General features: G+C 42.7%; 1 protein-coding gene across 1 annotated transcript; it reads right to left on the reverse strand.

The window, feature by feature from the left end:
• Positions 1-16,368: 16,368 nt before the first annotated feature.
• Positions 16,369-21,548, reverse strand: LOC109563355 (major allergen Equ c 1-like). Its single transcript, XM_019966738.2, has 7 exons — positions 21,323-21,548; positions 20,831-20,967; positions 19,391-19,464; positions 18,286-18,390; positions 17,826-17,927; positions 17,581-17,630; positions 16,369-16,634 (listed from the first exon to the last, which is right to left on the reverse strand). Exons 1-6 carry the CDS (start codon positions 21,413-21,415, stop codon positions 17,593-17,595), a joined length of 549 nt encoding a protein of 182 aa, XP_019822297.2. The 5' UTR covers positions 21,416-21,548; the 3' UTR covers positions 16,369-16,634; positions 17,581-17,592.
• Positions 21,549-21,838: the final 290 nt, after the last annotated feature.

The following is a 21,838-nucleotide window of genomic DNA, read 5'->3' on the forward strand; positions in this document are numbered from 1 at the left end:
TGAAATTGATAGCAAATAGGAGTCTTTCTGGGAACTTGTTAGTAGTCTCTGAAACTAACTGTGTGGATGACAACGAACTGTGGAAAATTCTTAAAGAGACGGGAATACCAGACCACCTGACCTGCCTCTTGAGAAATTTGTGTGCAGATCAGGAAGCAACAGCTAGAACTGGACATAGAACAACAGACTTGTTCCAAATAGGAAAAGGAGTCCGTCAAGGCTGTATATTGTCACCCTGCTTATTTAACTTATATGCAAAATACATCACAAGAAACACTGGGCTGGAAGAAGCACAAGCCGGAATCAAGATTGCCGGGAGAAATATCAATAACCTCAGATATGCAGATGACACCACCCTTAAGGCAGAAAGCAAAAAAGAACTAAAGAGCTTCTTGATGAAAGTTAAAGAGGAGAGTGAAAAAGTTGGCTTAAAACTCAGCATTCAGAAAACTAAGATCATGGCATTTGATCCCATCACTTCATGGCAAATAGATGGGGAAACAGTGGAAACAGTGTCAGACTTTATTTTTCTGGGCTCCAAAATCACTGCAGATGGTGCCTACAGCCATGAAATTAAAAGATGCTCACTCCCTGGAAGGAAAGTTATGACCAACCTAGACAGCTAAAGCAGAGACATTACTTTGTCAGAAAAGATCTGTCTAGTCAAGGTTATGGTTTTTCCAGTAGTCATATATGGATGTGAGAGTTGGACTGTGAAGAAAGCGGAGTGCCAAAGAATTGATGCTTTTGAAATGTGGTGTTGGAGAAGACTCTTGAGAGTCCCTTGGACTGCAAGGAGATCCAACCAGTCCATCCTAAAGGAGATCAGCCCTGGGTGTTCATTGGAAGGACTGATGTTGAAGCTGAAACTCCAATACTTTGGCCACCTGATGTGAAGAGCTCACTCATTTGAAAAGACCCTAATGCTGGGAAAGATTGAAGGCAGAAGGAGAAGGGAATGACAGAGGATGAGATGGTTAGATGGCATCACTGACTCAATGGACATGAGTTTGAGCAAACTCTGGGAGACCGTGAGGGAAAGGGAAGCCTGGCTTGCTGCAGTCCATGAGGTCACAAAGAATCAGACATGACTGAGCAACTGAACAACAAGATTCAGCATAATAGTAATGTTATATTGTGGTAACAACCTTCACATTTCAGTGGCTTACCACCATAAAGCTTTCTTTCTCAACCAAACTGCCCATCACAAATTGGCTGAGGACTCTAGACTCTGGATCATCATTCTCTGGGACCAGGTGGAAGAAGTAGTCATTGGGTGCTGACAAAGGGATAGATGGATAAATTGCATACTGGCTCTCAAAATTGCCAAGGAATGACACGCCATTGCTTCTACCAACGTGCTACTGGCCAAGCAAGTCACATGATCACATCCAACGCTAAGGTAGGGGTGTGGGTGGTTGGGTGGAAAGAGCAAATTTATCATTTGAATCTGAAGGTTGCATAATTTCTATTTTAACAGGAAGAGGGGATAAAGGAAAAATGTGATAAGACCAGTCAGTCAAAGGAACAGAGAAGCACAGCACCTATTGTGAACCCCAAGGGAAAAGCAGAAATAAAGGCATATGTTATAGAATGTTTTCTCAGTCTTTTAGTTTTTCATACCCAAATCTTCATGGAATATTTGTATTTCTCAGTACAATGGGGGGTTTTTTGGCAGCTCTTTGGGGAAAACTTAAGTTCACATTAAAAAATATTGTGCAATATTTTTAACAGTCTGGGGAGTTTGGATTATAGTTCACATACAATTGGATTATAGTCCAATATTTTGGCCACCTGACACAAAGAACTGACTCGTTGGAAAAGACCTTGTTCCTGGGAAAGATTGAAGGCAGGAGAAGAAGGGGATGACAGAGGATGAGATAGTTGGATGGCATCACTGACGCAATGGACATGAGTTTGAGTAAATTCCATGAGTTGGTGATAGACAGGGAGGCCTGGCAAGCTACAGTCCATGGAGTCGCAAAGGGTTGGATACTACTGAGCGACTGAACTCACTCACATACAACTGAGAGAACTTCAGAATTATCAACAAAAGTGATGTGCATCTCTAATGGTCTAAGAAAAGCATCCCAGGCTTAGGTGAACACAAGGCAGCTGTGTTAGTTTTTAGTAATGAAATAATGCTTTAAGTTTTTTATTTCCCAACATTACAATTTACTGTTTATTCAATTCATGTGGAAGGAGATCCAACCAGTCCATCCTAAAGGAGATCAGTCCTGAGTGTTCATTGGAAGGACTGATGTTGAAGCTGAAACTCCAGTACTTTGGCCACCTGATGCGAAGAGCTCACTCATTTGAAAAGACCCTGATGCTGGGAAAGATTGAGGGCAGGAGGAGAAGGGGCCGACAGAGGATGATATGGTTGGATGGCATCACCGACTCAATGGACATGAGTTTGAGTGAACTCCAGGAGTTGGTGATAGACAGGGAGGCCTAGCGTGCTGCAGTCCACAGGGTCACAAAGAGTCAGACATGACTGAGCAACTGAACTGAACTGAATGTGTCTTACTCAGATTTTTGGAAACTGTTGGAAATTTTGGGGTTCTGTGTAACACATTACAGTTTTTTCTACTTAAAATTCCAAGTGTTTGTGAGGATCTGCAGGAACAGGAGCTCTCATCCACTGTTGATGAGCAATGTAAAATGGCAAACCATTCTAGAAAAAAATCGCCAGCTCCTTACAATAATTAAATATACACTTACTCTATGACCTAGCCATTCCATTCCTTGGTACAAACCAAGAGAAATGTAAACATATGTTCATAAAGGGATTTGTAAACGCATGTTCATAGTAGTTATTTGTAACAGCCAAGAACGAGGAAACAACCCAAATGTCCATCAACATCAAAAGGAATAGGTAAACAGATTGTTGTGTGTTCGTGCAATGGAGCACCGTGTGTGTGTTAGTCGCTCAGTCGTGTCCGACTCTCTGTGACCTCATGGACCGTAGCCAGGTTACTCTGTCCATGGAATTATCCAGGCAAGAATACCAGAGGGGGTTGCCATTTCCTTCTCCATCCATGGAGCACTATCCAGCAACAAAAAAGAAAAGAATATTGATAAACATGACACGAATGAATCTCAAAATAATTAAGCCACGTGAAAGCAGAACAACAAAAATAGTACATACTGATAACTGCATTTATATAAAATATCTAGAAGATGCAAACTCTAGAGACAGAAAATGGAAACGTGGTTACCTGAGGCTTGGGTGGCGATGTGGGAGGAAAGGATTACCAAGGGACAGAGGACATTTTGGGGTATCACAAAGATACCTCCTATCCTGACTGTGTGATGGTTTCATGGGAGCATCTATGTAAAAACATCAGATTTAAATATATGTAGTTGAGTGTCAATTATACCTCAAGAAAGCTATCATTAAAAATAGGAAATAACTTTCTGGTTAGCATTTTCACACAGAATCTCTGATTTTCATAAACCTGATTTTCATTTCTGATGGTCAGTGGGAAATGCCTATATTTGGAGGTTAGAACTCATGACTTTCCCACATTGCACTGACTCACAGGCCTCAGAGAGGAGGCTGGAGGACCCCTGGGCTACTGTGGGTGGAGGGTGCTTCCTCAGTTCCTAAAGGCACTGGAGTTGCTGGGTAAGCAAAGACTCCAAATTCACTCACTTTCAGCCAGATGCTTCTTCCCCACCAGGCCCTAATTCTGAGGTCCAAATTCTGAACATACCTAGGGGTGCCCTGGGCCCTGGTAGGTGAAGGTCCCAGTTCCCAAACACATTGAGGGCTACCTCTAACCAGCAAGCAGCAGAGATCAACCAACCACCTGCTGGCTCCAGGTTTTGCCAACACAGGGCTCCTGCAGGCTTTCCTGTGTGGAGAAGTCTGGGGAATTCTAGACACTCAGGTTCTAAAAACATCTGTGCCAGCCTCATACTTCCCAGTCAACCCACAGCCCTCTTGGGGGGCCTTCCCCTATGTGCTCTGCATCGACTTAGTTTCTCTGGCTCGCAGAGAGTCCAAGGAACCCCAGCAGAAGCCCCCAGGCCCCAGGCTTTCAGGAAGAGGCCTTCCAAAGTGGCCCATGTGGCTCTTTGCACCTAACTCAGCCCTGGCCACTTGGTCACCACTGGATGGTGTCAGTTGCTCAGCTATGTCAGAATCTTTGCGACCCCATGGACTGTAGCCTGCCAGGCTCCTCTGTGCATGGGAGTCTCCAGGCAAGAATACTGGAGTGGGTAGCCATTCTCTCCTCCAGAGGATCTTCCTGATCCAGGGATCAAACTTGGGTCTCCTGCATTCTAGAATTCTAGTTTACAGATGTGTGGGGGAAACTAACTCATTCCATCTTTACATAAGCATCTTTTCAGCTTTGGCTGCACTTTAGAATCACCTTGGAAGCTTTAAAAAATCTTGATACACAGGACCTATGGAACTACCGTTCACTTTCACTGATTAAAGTAGGGCACATCTAATTTCAATGTGCTCAGGAGAAATGTAAATTTGTGTGGACAACACAAATATCACAGCCCTAGAGGAATAAAAAATTAGAAGAAAGCAGTTACCAAAGATGATGGCTCAATTGTTTTACAGATACATTGTCTATAATTTAAATGATAAGTCTCTAAGGAAGAGATCCTCCCAAAGCTATTTGAATCATTTTCAGGTAGAAAACTCCCTTATATATTTTATGAAGTTAGTATTATCTTAAATAAAAATCTGATAAGAATTATTCAATAAAAATACACTATGGATGAATCGCAATGATGGAGATAGATAAAAAATTATAATTATTAGCAAAGTGAATCAAGAAATGTATTAAAAGCATAATAACAGCAAACACTTCAGATAGTACTTACTGTATGTGAGGCATTGTTCAAAATGCTTTGCAATATTTAGTAATTTAATCTTCACAACAATCTATTATTTAGTAATTACTGGACTTCCCAGGTGGCACAGTGGTAAAGAATCTGCCTGCCTATGCATGAGATGCAGGTTCCATCCCTGGGTCAGAAAGATCCTTGGAGGAGGAAATGGCAACCCACTCCAGTATTCCTCCTGGAGAATTCCATAGATAGAGGAGCCTGGCAGGCTACAGTCCATGGGGATGCAAAGAGTCAGACATGACTGAGCAACTGAGCATGAACACGGGCACTTCTAACAGAGAATTAGGGGATGCTTCCATACCAAAAAAGGAAAAACTATGCACTTCCATTTGTGGCCACAAGTACCTGGTCACCAAGCACTGACTGAGCATGCATTATTATTATTCCCCTTTTACAGAGAAGACGTAAATGGATTCTTATTCTATTCCTTGCCTTACAGCGGAGATGAAAAAGTGCAGTGAAAGAGAAATGAGAGCAACAACCCAGTGGTGGGGGGAAGCTTTTTACAAATCTTTTCCTGGCCTTAAAGCAAAGGGAAGATGTGGGCATAGCTGTCAGTTGGGGAAGAGGTATAACAATATATGTATTATACAAGATGACCATGAATGTAGGAATTTCTTTGTTTTTTTTTTGAATTAAGACTCATATTTGTCTACAAGAATCTATGAGTCAGGACCTTACCTGCTGGTCCAGTGGTCAGGGAGCTAAGATCCAACATGCCTCCGAGCCAAAAAACCAAAACGTAAAAACAGAAGCAATATTGTAATGAAGTCAGTAAAGACTTTAAAAATGGTCCAAATTAAAAAAAAAAAATCTTAAAAAAAAGTGTGAGTCAAATTAGGCAAACTGATTTGAGGAAATGGAAAACAGTACAGCCCAGGCACAGGCTGTCTCCTGAGCTCACCACACAGTCCCTCCTTTTCTTCTGAATCCTGCAAATCTGTTCTTCTGTTTTAACCTGTATGTTTAGAGACCTCTAGTGCCTTCAGCTCACTCAGAGTCAACTCAAAAGACTGGATCACATTCCAGAAACATCCATCTCCCTCCATTTGGCCATATCTTGTACCTGCCATCAGTAGCGTCTTGAATCTTTTTTCAAGCCCCCCAGAAGGCTGGGCAAAAAATGGAGTGCGACTAGCACTGTGGCCAGGCTGTAGGCGGTGGGGAGGAAGGGCCATGGGTTCTCTGCTCTTCTCTCAAGGCTGACTGCCAAACCAGTGTGTGTGTGTGTGTGTGTGTGTGTGTGTGTGTAAGAGAGACAGAGAGAGACAACTAGGCCCCCATATATTCATGGCCTAGTGTTTTGTGAAGAGATTTTCTGAACCAATTGCCTTCGAGTTCCCATCTTTCCAACTCCACCAATGGGAAAAATGCTAAAGGCCCCACAGTCTTTGGTCTGAGCTGAAACACACTCATGAAAATATTAGCACCAGACAAGGGAGAAAGAAGATGGGTTCTCCAATCATTCTGGTGCAGGAAAGATTATGGAGATTATTATTATTCCTCCACTTATGGAGGAAACAAACATGGCGTGCTTGCTTGTGTCATGCTGAGCACTGTTTCACCTGTTGGATACTGCAGGGAATAAAAGAAACTCCTTGACTTCAACACGTTTACATTCTAGAGGGAGTGGGAACAGGCGATAAACAAATAAATATGAGAAGCCCATCAGGAAAGGTAGGGAAAAGAGAGCTACTTGAGGTGTGGAGGAGTCACCCAGAGCCAGGAGGCCGTGAGACAGTGGGCCATGTCGGTATCTGGGAGATGAGTGTTTCACACAAAGGAAGCAGCAAGGACTGGGGTCCAGAGATGGGCTTGCTCATGGGGTGTCTGCGGAAGACGGTGTGAGGAACGAGTTCAGCTTTAATAGAAACACGGGGAGAGGAAGGTAGGTGTGTTAGGTTGAGGGAATTCTGGCGGCTGGATAATCCCTGACAGTGTTACTAACTAGACCTTGTTTCCCAAGCCAGGCTCTCCTCAACAAACTGGCCCTCCATTCTCTGTCTTCTTACCAAGTTGTTAGCCAGTAATTGTCTATTATTGATGGAAGAGATAGATGGACTTCAGGTTAGACATTTACAACCAGCCTCCAGTTACAACTGCCCCACATCGTGGGACATGAAGATGTGGGCTTCAGGCTGAATACTTTTGGCAGGAAAGTGTTAACATTTCCTGAGACAAGAGATGGATGGGCTCCAGTTAAGCCATTTACAGTCAGCCTCTTGTTTACCCTCCAAAAAGGAACTAACAACAGCAACAGGGTAAATAGCCAGTGTTTGTCTCTTGTAAACACCTTAAGGGAATAGTCATATCAAGGACAGAGAGGCAAAACCCTATTTGAGTAAAGGATTAAGGGATCTCGGACTTCCTTGGTGGCTCAGAGGGTAAAGCATCTGCCTACAATGTGGGAGACCCCAGTTCAATCTCTGGGTTGGGAAGATCTCCTGGAGAAGGAAATGGCAACCCACTCCAGTACTCTTGCCTGGAAAATCCCATGGACAGAGGAACCTGGTAGGCTACAGTCCATGGGGTTGCAAAGAGTTGGACATGACTCAGCGACTTCACTTTCCTTTCCTTAAGGGATCTTAGCTCCCACCTTTTTCAGAACAAGGAAGACACTACACATGCACAGAAAGTCTCCCTGTGGGTCAAAAGTCAAGGAGTGTTGCCAGGCCATAATGAGTCTTGCTTTACCCAGAAGCCTTCACTTCAAGATCCATCTTGGCTGAGGAGTGTTTGCATATTCAGGGAAGGGTCCTAGCACAGGTCAGGTGTGGAAAAAGAAAGCAGATAATTGGCCTGAAGGAAGACAAAGACATGGAAGAATGCCCTTTATAAATGACTTAACTGCCTCTTCACTGTCCTCCACACTAGGGCAATGCCCACACCCCTTCTCTCTGGGTGTGCATCTCTGCCTTGCTTCTGTCTCAGCTGAACAAGCTGTTTCTCTGTGTGCTCTCCCACTTGTTGCTGTGTTATGTATCACAATAAACTTTGTACCTGCACTTACAGTTTCTGCCTCTGTGACAAATGCATTTTCACTGAGGGCAAAGATCCAGGGGAAACTAGCTTCTAGCCTCCAGCCCTTGCTGGTCTGGGGGCTAGGATCCCTGGTTCCCATCCAGGCTACCCAGGTTCACTCCCTGGGCAGGGAATTAAGATCTCCCTTTATGCCTCCACTCCCTGTTGCCTCTCTGAGATCATTATTACTAAAATAGAGTTATCACACATTTTGAAACCAACAAAACAACGCTTCTGAAGCGCTAATTTTTAAGAAGAGCAGGTAGTATCCTGATTGGCCCGCCTCCAGGAGCAGACAGTTTCAACTCAAGTTCTGTCCTGGGACAAGAGAATCAAGTGACAAAGTCTTCTAAGTCAAAAATAGAGATTTATAGTCTTCATCATTTTCCCGGAAACTCCAAAGTAACCTCAGGGTGTCCTGGTTTGATGTTTACTCTGGAAGTTAATTTGATATTTATCTAAATTTCCTCCATTCAGGTTGAAGTTGTTCATAATATTTGAAGGGGAGTAGTAACAGGACAACTTAAAATATCTCCTTAACCCACAATCCTATAGTTTCAAGCCTACTTTATTGAAAGCATTCTGAGGGGTTCCTTTCAACAAACTTGTTTATTTGGGAGAAATTGCAGTACAAATAACTACAGGAAATAATAGTCGGGGAAAGGCCATGATGTAGAAAAGGGAGTCAGCAGACATTTCCTAAAAGAGCCAGATAGTAAATACTTTAGACTTTATAGGCCGAGTCAAAGTTGATTATGTATTATAGATAATAATATAGTAATAGTAATAGAGAGGCTTCCCTGATAGCTCAGTTGGTAAAGAATCTGCCTGCAATGCAGGACACCCTGGGTTCAATTCCTGGGTCAGGAAGATCTACTGGAGAAGGGATAGGCTACCCACTCCAGGCTACCCACTGCCAACAAAGGTCTGTCTAGTCAAGGCTATGGTTTTTCCAGTAGTCATGTATGGATACGAGAGTTGGACTATAAAAAAAGCTGAGTGCTAAAGAATTGATGCTTTTGAACTGTGGTGTTGGAGAAGACTCTTGAGAGTCCCTTGGACTGCAAGGAGATCCAACCAGTCCATCCTAAAGGAGATCAGTCCTGAGTGTTCATTGGAAGGACTGATGTTGAAGCTGAAACTCCAATACTTTGGCCACCTAATGTGAAGAGCTGACACATTTGAAAAGACCCTGATGCTGGGAAAGATTGAAGGCAGAACGAGAAGGGGCCGACAGAGCATGAGATGGTTAGATGACATCACCGACTCAATGGACATGAGTCTGAGTAAACTCCAGGAGTTGGTGATGGACAGGGAGGCCTAGCATGCTGCGGTCCATGGGGTCACAAAGAGTCAGACATGACTGAACTGACTGACTGACCCACTCCAGTATTCTGGCCTGGAGAACTCCATGGACTGGATAGTCCGTGGTGTTGCAAAGAGTTGGACACAACTTTCACTCACTCACTCATAGTAATACAGAAAACACATTTCATCATTTTCTGATACAATTTGAAGTACAATATTGAATACAGTTTTGGAAAAAACACATCTATTAATAAAAAGAATGAAATTTTGTTTTGGAATAAAATTTTGCTTAAGTGGGGTTAAAGTTAATGTTTCTAATATTACATCAATTGCAAATGTTCCTGGATCATGGGTTATACATGAAAAAGCACTTAGCTGAATTTGGCCTGTGTGTTAGCCAACCTTTGGTATAGAAAATATGGTATCAGAGGCTTAAGTATTCCTGGAGGTTCTGGCTAGAGTATGAGCAGGAAAGAAAAGAGAGAGGTGTAAATTGGAAGAGATATATTGACATTACTTGCAGATAATATGATCATACATAGATACCTGTAAAACCAACTGAATCCACAAGGTATTAGGACTTATTTTATTATAACTAATGAAAAATTTCATCAAGGTTGCTAGAAAGATCGACTTAGAAAAATCAATAACATCTCTCTACACCAGCAAAAACTCTGATAATAACTAAAGGGTGAAAAAACAAAACAGATAAACATAAAACCTGAAATATCAATATACAGGAATTAACAAACAAGAATACACCAGAGGATTGCTAAGGAAGGAAATTTAAACCTCTAAGAAAAGACATAAAATGACAGAAAACTACAAAATTCTGTAAAGCAATTATCCTTCAATTAAAAAATAAGCAAATCTTTAAAAAAGGGAAAAAAAGACATGAAAGATGATCTGAATAAATTTCTAGACACCAGGCTGTCTTGGTTTTGGTCACATTTCTGACCTCTAAAACTGTAATAAAACAAACCTGTGCTGTTTGAAGCTACTAAATTTGTGGTTATTTGCAGCAAAAACAGGACACTAATGTAAGACCCATTTCTCCTGTCCAGCTGAATGCCAAGAATAGAGCTTCCTAACTGTTTCCCACGTGGCGCTAGTGGTAAAGAACCCATCTGCCACTGTAGGAGACTTAAAAGATGTGGGTCAGGATAATCCGCTGGAGAAGGGAATGGCAACTCACTCCAGTAATCTTGCCTGGAGAATCCCATGGTCAGAGGAGCCTGGCGGGCTACAGTCCACAGGGTCATAAAGAATTGAACACAACTGAAGTGACTTCACATCCATGCATGCAACTGTATCTTTGACACAGCAGCAGAGTTTCCTAACATATAAATGTTTAACTCTTGGAAGGAAGTGTGGCGCATATGATCTACTGTGCAACGCTAGCTCACACTTGCCGGGAATTAGAATGTTATTCTGTGGTGCTCTTTACAGTAGACTTATTTCCCTTTCTTTAATCAACTTGTTTTCAGAACCTAGGAACATGTTCATGGGACGTGAAGTGGCAATAGGGTGATAAGGAAGACATGAAAACACAATTTAGGATTTAAATACCAGGATGGAAAATCCTCAAATGGATTTGGCTGTGAGCGTGGCCTCCATCCCTGAGGAAAAATGGACAAGGAAGCAGTGTAGCTCCCACTGATAGCTGATTCTGAGATGGTCTGGGACCTGGGACCCTTTCCTGCAGTGCTTGCGCCTGGACAAATGCCTCCTCCAGTAACAAAATACAAAGAAACTATATGGAACTGAAAAATAGCTTCAGACATGCGCAGTTTGGGTTCTTATGAACAGTAAGATAGAAAAGGCCACAAAAGCCTGCTGCTTCTGAAGTGCTAAGCACAAGCAGTGTACACAGAGCCACCGAGTGAACAGGCAGACCCCCAAGGCACTCCTCCTGCTCAAAAGCCCCAGACCCACCCCTGCTGTTATCCCACGTAAGGAACCAGCGCGCCTTCCCTCTAGGAGTGAAGAAAGGGCACCTGTTTCTTGTTTCCAAGCCCTCCTGCAGCACAAATCACAATGAAGCCTTGCCTGAATTCCTCATGGAGCAAGGACCCCACATCAGTAGTAATTCCACCATAATTTTCATTTGATCCCTGATTTCAGTAGAAGAATATTCTAGAAAAATAAAAAATAGTTCTGAAGACTCAATGTTTTGGGACTTCTTGGATGAGACTCCATGCTCCCAATGGAGCAGAGAGCCCAGGTTGGAACCCTGGTTGGGGAACTAGATCCACTGCAACTGAGAGTTCATACGCCGCAACTAAAAACCGGTACAGCTAAATAAATAATTTTTTAAAACACACAACAACAACAACCACCTCAATGTCTTTCTCTCTGTGTGTCTTTTGGGTGAAATGACGTACAACTGATTTGGGTTCATTAGCAAGATGGTAGAATAGGAAGTGCCAGCCCACATAACTCCCCAGATACACCCATTTTAACAACCACTCATGGGCAGGAATACCTTTATGAGAGTTCAGAAGTGCAACAGAGAGGTTTCAGCATCCATACAGAGCAAGATAACTGAAGAAAGTAAAAAAGTTTCACTTTACCTGTGTCTCCTGTCTCCCACGATGGTGTAGCAGCGTCTCTGGGAGCTTGTTAGAAGGCAGAATCTCAAGCTTCATCCCAGACCCGCTAAATCAGAGCCTGCTAATGTTTAACAAGATCCGCAGGTGATTCATATGCACATGATAAGAAACACTGATAAGTATATGTGATCATACTTATAGGATTCCGTAAATAATGTATTGCATTGTTCTGTGTTATTTAAATTTATATAAATGGTGCACATATCATTCAGCAACTGGCTTTTTTCACCTTACAATTTACTTTTGAGATCTAACAATGCTAATATAGATCTAGTACATACTTTGGCCACCTCATTCGAAGAGTTGACTCATTGGAAAAGACTTTGATGCTGGGAGGGATTGGAGGCAGGAGGAGAAGGGGACGACAGAGGATGAGATGGCTGGATGGCATCACCGACTCGATGGACATGAGTTTGAGTGAACTCTGGGAGTTGGTGATGGACATGGAGGCCTGGCGTGCTGCGATTCATGGGGTCGCAAAGAGTGGGACATGACTGAGCAACTGAACTGAACTGAACTGAACATTCCCTTTTAATGTGTTGAAGACTGTTTACATTTATGTTGCTGATAATGAAATCTATCACTAAGTTATGAAATTAACTCTCACTTACTAATTCATACTGAAATGAAGCAGGACCCTATGGTCCTTGCCCCCCACCCTATGTCCTCTGCCTGCCTTTTGTCTTTGAAAAGCTTTAGTCAAAGAATAAGTTTAATCAGAAAAATGAGAGTATGCAGAAGCAAAGGAAAATAGTCAAACGAGACCAAATAATAATAATGTAGTCATTAAGCATAGTCAAAGACCTTTAGTTCCTTCTCAAAGGCTATAGATATAATTCGGAGCCTCATAGATACTGACACCCCCACGAAGTGGAAGAAGTTAATTACATGATGACCGGACTGTAGCTGTGACATAAGCTGCCAGAGTTCCAAGAACTGGCCTCAAAGAAATGGAAACAAACCAAACTGTATTTAAAACAATCAACATGACAGTGGTCAAACCACTGATGACCAGTTTGAAGATGACTGTCAGAGCTGACTGCTGTTTCTGCATGCAGCCCTCTCCCTCATCCTAGAAAAGCTCTCTTGTCCCACTAGTTGTCAGTTGAGGGGGCGGATAGTCAGCTTTTGGACAGATGTCCACCCTCCCCCTTCCCCCACAGTTGCCAGAATATGAAATAAAGCAAACTTCCCTTTCCACCAGCCTGGCCTCATTGGGTTTTGAGTGGTGAGTACCTGGACCCATCTTTTGGTAAAATACTAAATTATAATTGGGTCTCTTTTATTAAATAGCTGAGCTGGATAAGTGCTTCCCGGGTGGCTCAGTGGGTAAAGAATTGCCTGTAACTCAGGAGACCCAGGAGATGTGGGTTCAGTCCCTATATTAGAAAGATCCCCTGAAGGAGAGCACCGCAAACCATTCCAGTATTCTTGCCTGGAGAATCCCATGGACAGAGGAGCCTGGTGGGCTACAGTGCAGAGAGTCACAAAGACTCAGACACGACTGAAGTGACAGAGCACACACACACGAGCTAGATAAACGAATTAAATGTCTGAAACATTTCATCCTTCCCCACTAAACTGGCTCCTCTAATTAAATGGAGTTAAGGGCAATTATATCCTTTCAATTGCTCAGGCCAAAAGCTTTGGGGATATCCTGTGTGTTAGCCATACCTACGTAAATGGTTTGGTTTAGTTAAGTCATGTCTGACTTTTTCCATGACAACCACGATGGTATGATCACTCACCTAGAGCCAGACATCCTAGAGTGTGAAATCAAGTGGGCCTTAGGAAGCATCACTACGAATAAAGCTAGTGGAGGTGGTGGAATTCCAGCTGAGCTATTTCAAATCCTAAAAGATGATGCTGTTAAAGTGCTGCACTCAATATGCCAGCAAATTTGGGAAACACAGCAGTGGCCACAGGACTGGAAAAGGTCAGTTTTCATTCCAATCCCAAAGAAGGGCAATGCCCAAGAACGTTCAAACTACCACACAATTTCACTCATTTCACATGCTAACGAAGAAATGCTTTAAATTCTCCAAGCTAGGCTTCAATACTACATGAACCGAGAACCAGATGCTCAAGCTGGATTTAGAAAAGGCAGAGGAACCAGAGATCAAATTGCCAGTATCTGCTGGATCATAGAAAAAGCAAGAGAATTCCAGAAAAACATCTATTTCTGCTTCATTGACTACACTCAAACTGGAAAATTGTTAAAGAGATGGGAATACCAGACCACCTTACCTGCCTCCTACAAAACCTGTATGCAGGTCAAGAAGCAACAATTAGAACTAGACGTGGAACAATGGTCTGGTTCAAAATTGGGAAAGGAGTATATCAAGGCTGAATCTTGTCACCCTGCTTATTTAATGTATATGCACAGTAACTCTGAGAAATGCTAGGCTGGATAAAGCACAAGCTGGAATCAAGATGGCCAGGAGAAATATCAATAATCTCAGATATGCAGATGACACCACCCTTATGGAAGAAAGCAAAGAGGAGTCTTTTTTAATATAAATTTATTTATTTTAATTGGAGGTTAATTACTTTACAATATTGTATTGGTTTTGCCATACATCAACATGAATCCGCAGGAGAGTAAAAAAGTTGGCTTAAAACCCAACATTCAGAAAACCAAGATCATGGCATCTGGTTCTATCACTTCATGGCAAATAGATGGGGAAACACTGGAAACAGTGACAGACTTTATTTTCTTGGGCTCCAAAATCATTGTGGATGGTACCTGCTGCCAGAAAGTTAAAAGACATTTGCCTTTCAAAAAAAAGTTATGACACATCTAGATAGTATACTGAAAAGCAGAGACATCACTTTGCCAACAAAGGTCTGTATAGTCAAAGCTATGGTTTCCTCCAGTAGTCATGTATCGATGTGAGAGCTGGACCATAAAGAAGGCTGAGCATCAAAAAATTTATGTTTTCGAACTGTGGTGCTGGAGAGGACTTCTGAGAGTCCCTTGTACTGTGAGATCAAACCAATCAATTCTAAAGAAAATCAACTCTGAATATTCATTGGAAGGACTGATGCTGAATCTGAAGCTCCAATACTTTGGACACCTGATGCAAAGAGCCTTTCATTAGGAAAGGAAAAAACCCTGATGCTGGGAAAGATTGAAGGCAGGAGGAGAAGGGGATGACAGAGGATGAGGTGATTAGATGGCATCACTGATTCAATGGACAGGAGTTTGAGCAAACTCTGGGAGACCATGAAGACAGGGAATGCTGGTGTGCTGTAGTTCATGGGGTCACAAAGAGTCAGACACACTGAGGAACTGAACAACAACAAAAACAAAGATATGGGGAGAGTCAGATGCCTAGAAAGCCTTCTCTTGTTCATATAAAGAGAACCTCATGTGCCCATAATGAGTCATTTTTCCCCATGACAACTGCTATCAATGTCTTGCTCTGCCACAACACTCATCTGTAACTCTTACACAATTTTCACTATCAGCTGATGTTGGCGAAGGATTACAAATGAAAGGGAAGTTTAATTTCCCTTTCTCCAACGCTTGTAAGTTCCCCAAAGAAGAGACCAGTAATAACATTTAGCCTCCTTGATGCCTCCTGACCGTACTAGGTATAGAATGCTGAAGATAAGTATTGATCACATTTCATGGAATCTCACTTAATATGTTCACAGTAAATAAAAGCAGCGGTTGAAGGTTTTCCAAGAGTATGAAAAGACACCGACCAAGAGAAAAATAAACGGCATATGATACCACTTATATTTGCAATCTAAAACATTACACATTCTAAATAAAACAGAAACAGAATCGTAAACATAGAAAACAGACCTGTGGTTGCCGAGGGGGAATAGGTGGTGGGGGAGGGATAGGATGGGAATTTGGGATTAGCCGATGTAAGCTACCATATACAGAATGCATAAATAATAAGGTTCTATTTATAGCACAGGGAGGTATACGGAATATCCTGTGATAAACCATAATGGAAAGCAATATGAAAGAGAATGTGTATATACCTATATAACAGGATCACTTTTCTGTACAGCAGAAATATTGTAAACCAACTATACTTTTTTAAAGTAATAAAATTAAAAATAAAAATTTTTAAATTAAGAATTTGAAATTAATAACAGCTTAAAATAGTATTTTCAACCTAGACATCATAGATGTGTTTTTACAAAATAAAAGCATTTGCCATACCAGAAAAAGAAAGAAAGGACACTGACAATCTCAGAGGATGGATGAGTTAGAGAAGCTGGGTTGTAAAGGCGTATCCTAAAACATGTTGAGCTGGTGTCAGCCCCAGCAGCAACTCTCTCTCAGACTGAAAAAGAGAATTCTAGGATGCAGCAATTTCTAGGGCAAGTCTTACAGTTTATCAGGTCACTAAGAAATGGGTAACTCAAAAGACAAATAGCACTCATCGAGACAGAGACTTACTGCAGACAAGGGAAAATCCTGAAACTCGGGGAAGGTTCTGAGAGCCTAGGGGAAGGTTCTGGTCACAAGGCCTCATTTTCTTCCTGTCACCCCCACGTCCCTTACATAAACGAAGAAAAACCACATAACTGCAAGGCAAATCATTTATTGAACAGGTTGAGGAAGGTCTTATTCATGGACCTGCTGTCCTGAATGGGGCAAAGGGAATCGGAAATCTGGAGGAAACTTTGATTCTCGGTGAGCTGCTAAGGCTTCCTAGATAATTAGGGAATATCCTGAAGATGCAGAGACGGTGCCTTCCCGTGCGATAGTGGTGGAAGTCAGGCCCCAGCACTTGGCTTAAGATGATGTGGGAACCATGGAAGAGAAGATTCTGGAGCCCAAATGAGGTGGCACTAAATAAGCAAATGAGAATGAGAACACAAAAGCTTATTAAGTGCTTCTCAGACTGAACTGAGGACAAAGAGAATTTCTGTTACCCAAAATACGTTGAAGAAATAGTCATCAACCTGCATTCTAACCCATGCTATTTGCCAGAATAAGGGAAGGGGGAGTGTTAATGATTCTTTTCCTGTTTTTTTCTATTGTTGATCCCATCTTAACCTGCCCCAGAGCCTATGAAAAGAAGAGTGGAAGCAATGAAGGATGCTAGGCTTATTTCTGCCATCCTCAGCACTGGAAGTTTTCAAGTGTTTTTGACAAATTGGCAAAAGCCATAGCAATCTTTTATTAAATGCTGACTTTATGTAAGCCATAGTTGCTAAGACTTTCACCTACATTATCTGAATGAACCCACACAATAAATCTGAGGTAGGAAACAGATGAGGAAACTCAAGAGACTATTTTCCAGGTTGGAAGACAACTGGAAGCTCAGACAGATTACAAGTTAAGGATGTGCAGAGATTGAAGGAAGAAATCTTTTCCATATATTGGAGGGTGAGATGGGCTTTCAGGATTAGAAGATGGACCACAAACACAGAATGTATTTGAGTTTCATATTCGCACCCTTTTCCCATTTAAAACTATAAGTCTTACTAATTTTTCCCACATTTCAAACAATTATCAATTGTTTCCCAATTATCAATTACTGAGCCCTTTTCTGCAGCACTGTATCCACACTAATTCTGTAAGGTAGACATCATTGTTCCCCTTTTTATTGCTGTATCATTTGCTAAAAAATTCATGGCAGGAGTAGATCCTGAACCCAGGTCCTCCAACTCCAAATTTCAAGCTCTTCCTACCAAATTATTTTTATTGTGATTTTTAAATCTTCTACTGTAATCCCCTAATGCTTCTGGAAGGTACTGAATCCTGGGCCACCCCATCTCCAGCAGAGCTCACCAAACTGCAGCCCTAGGCCACTCCATTCCCTCGCTCCTGCAAGCAGCGATCTGTAGAGGCAGAGAAGAGCACATTCAAACACCAACACCAGTTTACTTCCCAGAACAAAACCAGGTGATTTTCCAGGTTAGGACAAAGGGGACTGAATGCGGGTATTAACTTCTCTTGCATTTCTCCCTTCGGTAACATTCCTACTCAGCAACATGGGACTTCAGGCAGAGAAAGCCAGAGATAGCTCAACTTACCCACTTTGGTCAGGTCAATAACGTTTTCCTTAACAACTCCATACTTTTGGCAAATTTCCACAAACTCGCTCTTGAGTTCTGGACTTGTATCTGGTTCTCGGGCTGTGGGAAGAGTAACAGGAGCTGTTTTGTCCTGTTTCCTGGTGATTGAGGCTCATGAGAGGGGTGGGTCTCCGGCTGAGTGGGAAAGTGAATGGCACTGATTACATGCTTAGGCACAAGTCTCAGGGATGGAAAAAAGTCTTTCTTGAATGTTACACCTTAGGATATCTTTCTGGCACAGTGAGAGAGTCATCATCTTCCCATTACTGAGCCCGAGAGACTTTACCAAAGGGGAGCATCTGTCTTTAATGAGGAGAGAGGTCCCAGGGTATGACAGGGAAGTCCACTCTGTCTCCAGGCTTCCTTCCTTCCCTGGTCTCGCCACCCCAAGATGAGCGCCAGCATGAAAGTACCCTACCGTAGAGCTCTAGCAGTTTGAACGAGTTGCTGAAATTCTCGAGATAAAAAATAATATGTTGACTATAGTTCACTTGAAGTATGCGAAATTTATTCTCTCCATCATCTGTGGAGAAAACAGAACATGGCTCAGAACTTCTTTGGTCTGTGGGAAAGAAGTGAAACCCTTTTACCTGTTCTCTCCCACAAAACAATCCTGAAAGAAATAGTGATATCTACTGTCTTCCATCTGCATCTCCCTGGGCTTCGAGATGCAATTTCTAAGCAACACCGATGGAGTGACCATTAGGGGTAGAAAAGTTCAGCCACAGCAGTAACTTCCCCTCTATCCTGACACCTGAGACTCACCTGCCTCTCTCAACCATCTCTGGCAACTATGTGCCTCTGTCTTCTCTACAAGCCCCATTGGCCCTTATACCCAGTGCTACATCCTGAATGATACACTGTGGCAATGGCCTTTTGACATTGTCAGAAAGTGGGGCAGGGAACTACCCTGGTGATCCAGCGGTTAAGAATCCATCTGCCAATGCAGTGAGCACAGGTTTGATCCATGATCCAAGAAGACTCCACATACCTCGGAGCAACTAAGACTGGATACTCTAGAGCCCACAGTCCCACCTACTAAGCCCATGCGGTCCGAGTGCTGAGCCCGAGAGCCCTAAAGCCCTGAAGCCCATGATCCACAGCAAGAGACAAGCTGCCGCAATGAGAAGCCTGGGCATTGTGACTAGAGAGTAGCCCCTGCTTGCTGAAACTGGAGAAAGCCTGAAAACAGCAATGAAGACTCAGTGTAGCAAAAATAAATAAATATATTTTTTTAAGTAGGCGAGGAATGAGAAGCTGTCCTTCCAATTTACTTTTTTATTTGCCAACTTCCTTTTGTTGCAGGAAGTGCATATGACCAAGCCGCTTTCTTTGTGTGGTGATATTGCATGCCAGGCACTGGCTTTGACACACACATTTCTGCCAAATTCAGGATATTGGCTATTAGATGGCCACATTAGATTATCATTATGCATATCAGGAACTGATCAAGATCCTGGGCTTTAGCAAATTCCTTGCACTTGGAAGTAGAATTTAGAAAGACTTTTTTTAAACATACTCACAGCTAATGGTAAATACGCCATCCTCTCCTGTGCTGTCAGAAACCAAAGAAAGCTCAGTACACACTCCATTTACCCTGTAAAACAAAATGAGCTGATGCCCAAGAGATCCTGAAGGGACTGGCTCCCTCACATTCTACCTGTAACTTGAGTTTCCGATTCCACTGATTAGCAGTTGAACATTTGGGGTATAGTTTCCAAAGCGCTTTTATTTACATTATTTCACTTCACTTGGTGCTTTGAGAACGAGTCCACTTCTTCTATCCCTGTGCCTCTATCACCTCTTCCCACTATTAGTGTTATGACAGCTACTTGTCTAGAGAATTAGCTGGGTTCTGACCCAGGGCCAACTTCTCAGATAGTGACTTACAAACATCACCTCACTTGATCCTCACAAAAATACAGAGAGAGAATTATATCATTGTCTTTTGCTCCAGAGAAGACCGAGGAAGAAAGAGATGAATTTTCTTGGTAACTTGGAGATTCGAGAACTGGATAGGGTATTGATTCGAATCCTGTGCTCTTAACCTATACTGTCTTTCCATACTACTAATGATCTGACAGCCCTCTGCCCCTTACCTCCTCCACTCCCACAGTAATCGAGTCTATGTCCTGACCAGTAATGATGAAGAAGCTGAAGTTGAACGGTTCTATGAAGACCTATGAGACCTTCAAGAACTAACACCCCCAAAAGATGTCCTTTTCATTATAGGGGACTGGAGTGCAAAAGTAGGAAGTCAAGAGATACCTGGAGTAACAGGCAAGTTTGGCCTTGGAGTACAAAACGAAGCAGGTCAAAGGCTAACAGAGTTTTGTCAAGAGAACACACTGGTCATAGCAAACACCGTCTTCCAACAACACAAGAGAAGACTCTACACACGGACATCACCAGATGGTCAATACTGAAATCAGATTGATTATATTCTTTGCAGCCAAAGGTGGAGAAGCTCTATACAGCCAGCAAAAACAAGACCAGGAGCTGACTGTGGCTCAGATCATGAACTCCTTGAGTTCAGATCAAGAACTCAATCTTCAAGAAAGATTGAAGGCAGGAGGAGAAGGGGATGACATCGGATGAGATGGTTGGATGGCATCACTGACTTAATGGACATGAATTTGAGTAAGCTCCGGGAGTTGGTAATGGACAGGGTAGCCTGGCATCCTGCAGTCCATGGGGTCGCAAAGAATCAGGCACAACTGGGCGACCGAACTGACCTGAACTCCCATGTACATGTATTCCTGTCCCAGTTCTTATCTTCGAATCTAGAAAAGTCACAGGTTTAGGTTCACCAAGCCTTGGGTCAGTGTTAGATGTGGACCCCGATTTTAGGTACAGATGCAGAATGTATGCATAGGTGTGTGTCTGTGTGTATGTGTGTAAAGGTCCAGGACCATATTCAGACTTCTATGTTTCCTTTCCCAAGCAAAATAACCCATACTTACTTTGTATGAAATTTAAATAACAATGAAGAATTTTCCAAGACATCGATGTATTCCACAAAAACTCTCATGCTACCATTTTCTTCTATCTTTTCCCTGTTGTCTGAGGCCAAGAGAATGGAATACCACTCCCCTGCAATCTAAAATAAATCAATAAAATGATTGGGTGAGAAAAGAGGAAAGGAATACAACATGAACCCTTGTCTCCTTGAACCCTGACCTCTGGGCCAGGACCCTCATCATGGTGATGTGAAGATGAAATTAGACTCGGGTCGACTGGCACCAGATCGAGGACTCTTTCCACTGTTCATTGTACCTCCTGTAAGTTGGAGCTTCCCCAAGTGTTGCCACCTTTTAACATGGCACCACTGCCCTTAAACTTCCCATTTCCTCTCCTATGTCAAGGAACTCCTGCCCTCACAGATTGCCACCCTGCTTCAGAATCTTCCAAAATGCCCTCCAAAATCCAAAGTCACTATGCTTCCCTGCCCTTACCTCTGGAATATCAAAGTTGCTTCTCACAACATCAGAGTTTCCCTCCTGGGCACAGACTAGGGTCAGCCCCAGACACAGCAGCAGCAGCTTCATCTTGGCAGGAGACAGCGCTGTCTTCTCTACTGTCACTGGGAGTGAGTCTCTTCCTGATGGTGGCTTGGTTCCCCAGGGCCTCTCCTTTTATATCTGCTCCAGGTCCAGTTTACTGTCCACAAGGCACCATCTCTCCTCCTCCCACAATGTGACATGGACTGTTATTCCCTGGGGTGAGGCCAGGGACTGTTCCTGACCTTCTGAAACTTGGCAACATCAACTCTTTTAGATCTACTTAGTGACCTTAAATTCCTCAAGAAAAAAACTCAAGAAAAATAGTGGAGGCTTGAAAGGGCTGCCTTGTGGAACGAGATTTAACTGTGGATCTGGCTTAGAATCCAAACTCCAGTTACATGTGGCAGAAATGGAGTCTAACCAGGAAGTGTGCTGTTTGGAGACTCTGTGTCTCAGTGGAATTTGGAG

Source organism: Bos indicus, chromosome 8, assembly GCF_029378745.1.
Source record: "Bos indicus isolate NIAB-ARS_2022 breed Sahiwal x Tharparkar chromosome 8, NIAB-ARS_B.indTharparkar_mat_pri_1.0, whole genome shotgun sequence".
Taxonomy (NCBI): domain Eukaryota; kingdom Metazoa; phylum Chordata; class Mammalia; order Artiodactyla; family Bovidae; genus Bos; species Bos indicus.

What these genes read in the sequence shown, in the direction of transcription:
- LOC109563355 (XM_019966738.2), bottom strand. Translation starts at nt 21,415, where the DNA reads ATGAAGCTGCTGCTGCTGTGTCTGGGGCTGACCCTAGTCTGTGCCCAG. An exon ending in GCAACTTTGATATTCCAGAG is followed by an intron (nt 20,968 to 21,322) that starts GTAAGGGCAGGG and finishes GATTTATTTTAG; the next exon opens with ATTGCAGGGGAGTGGTATTC. An exon ending in CAAACTGCTAGAGCTCTACG is followed by an intron (nt 17,928 to 18,285) that starts GTAGGGTACTTT and finishes CTCTTCCCACAG; the next exon opens with CCCGAGAACCAGATACAAGT.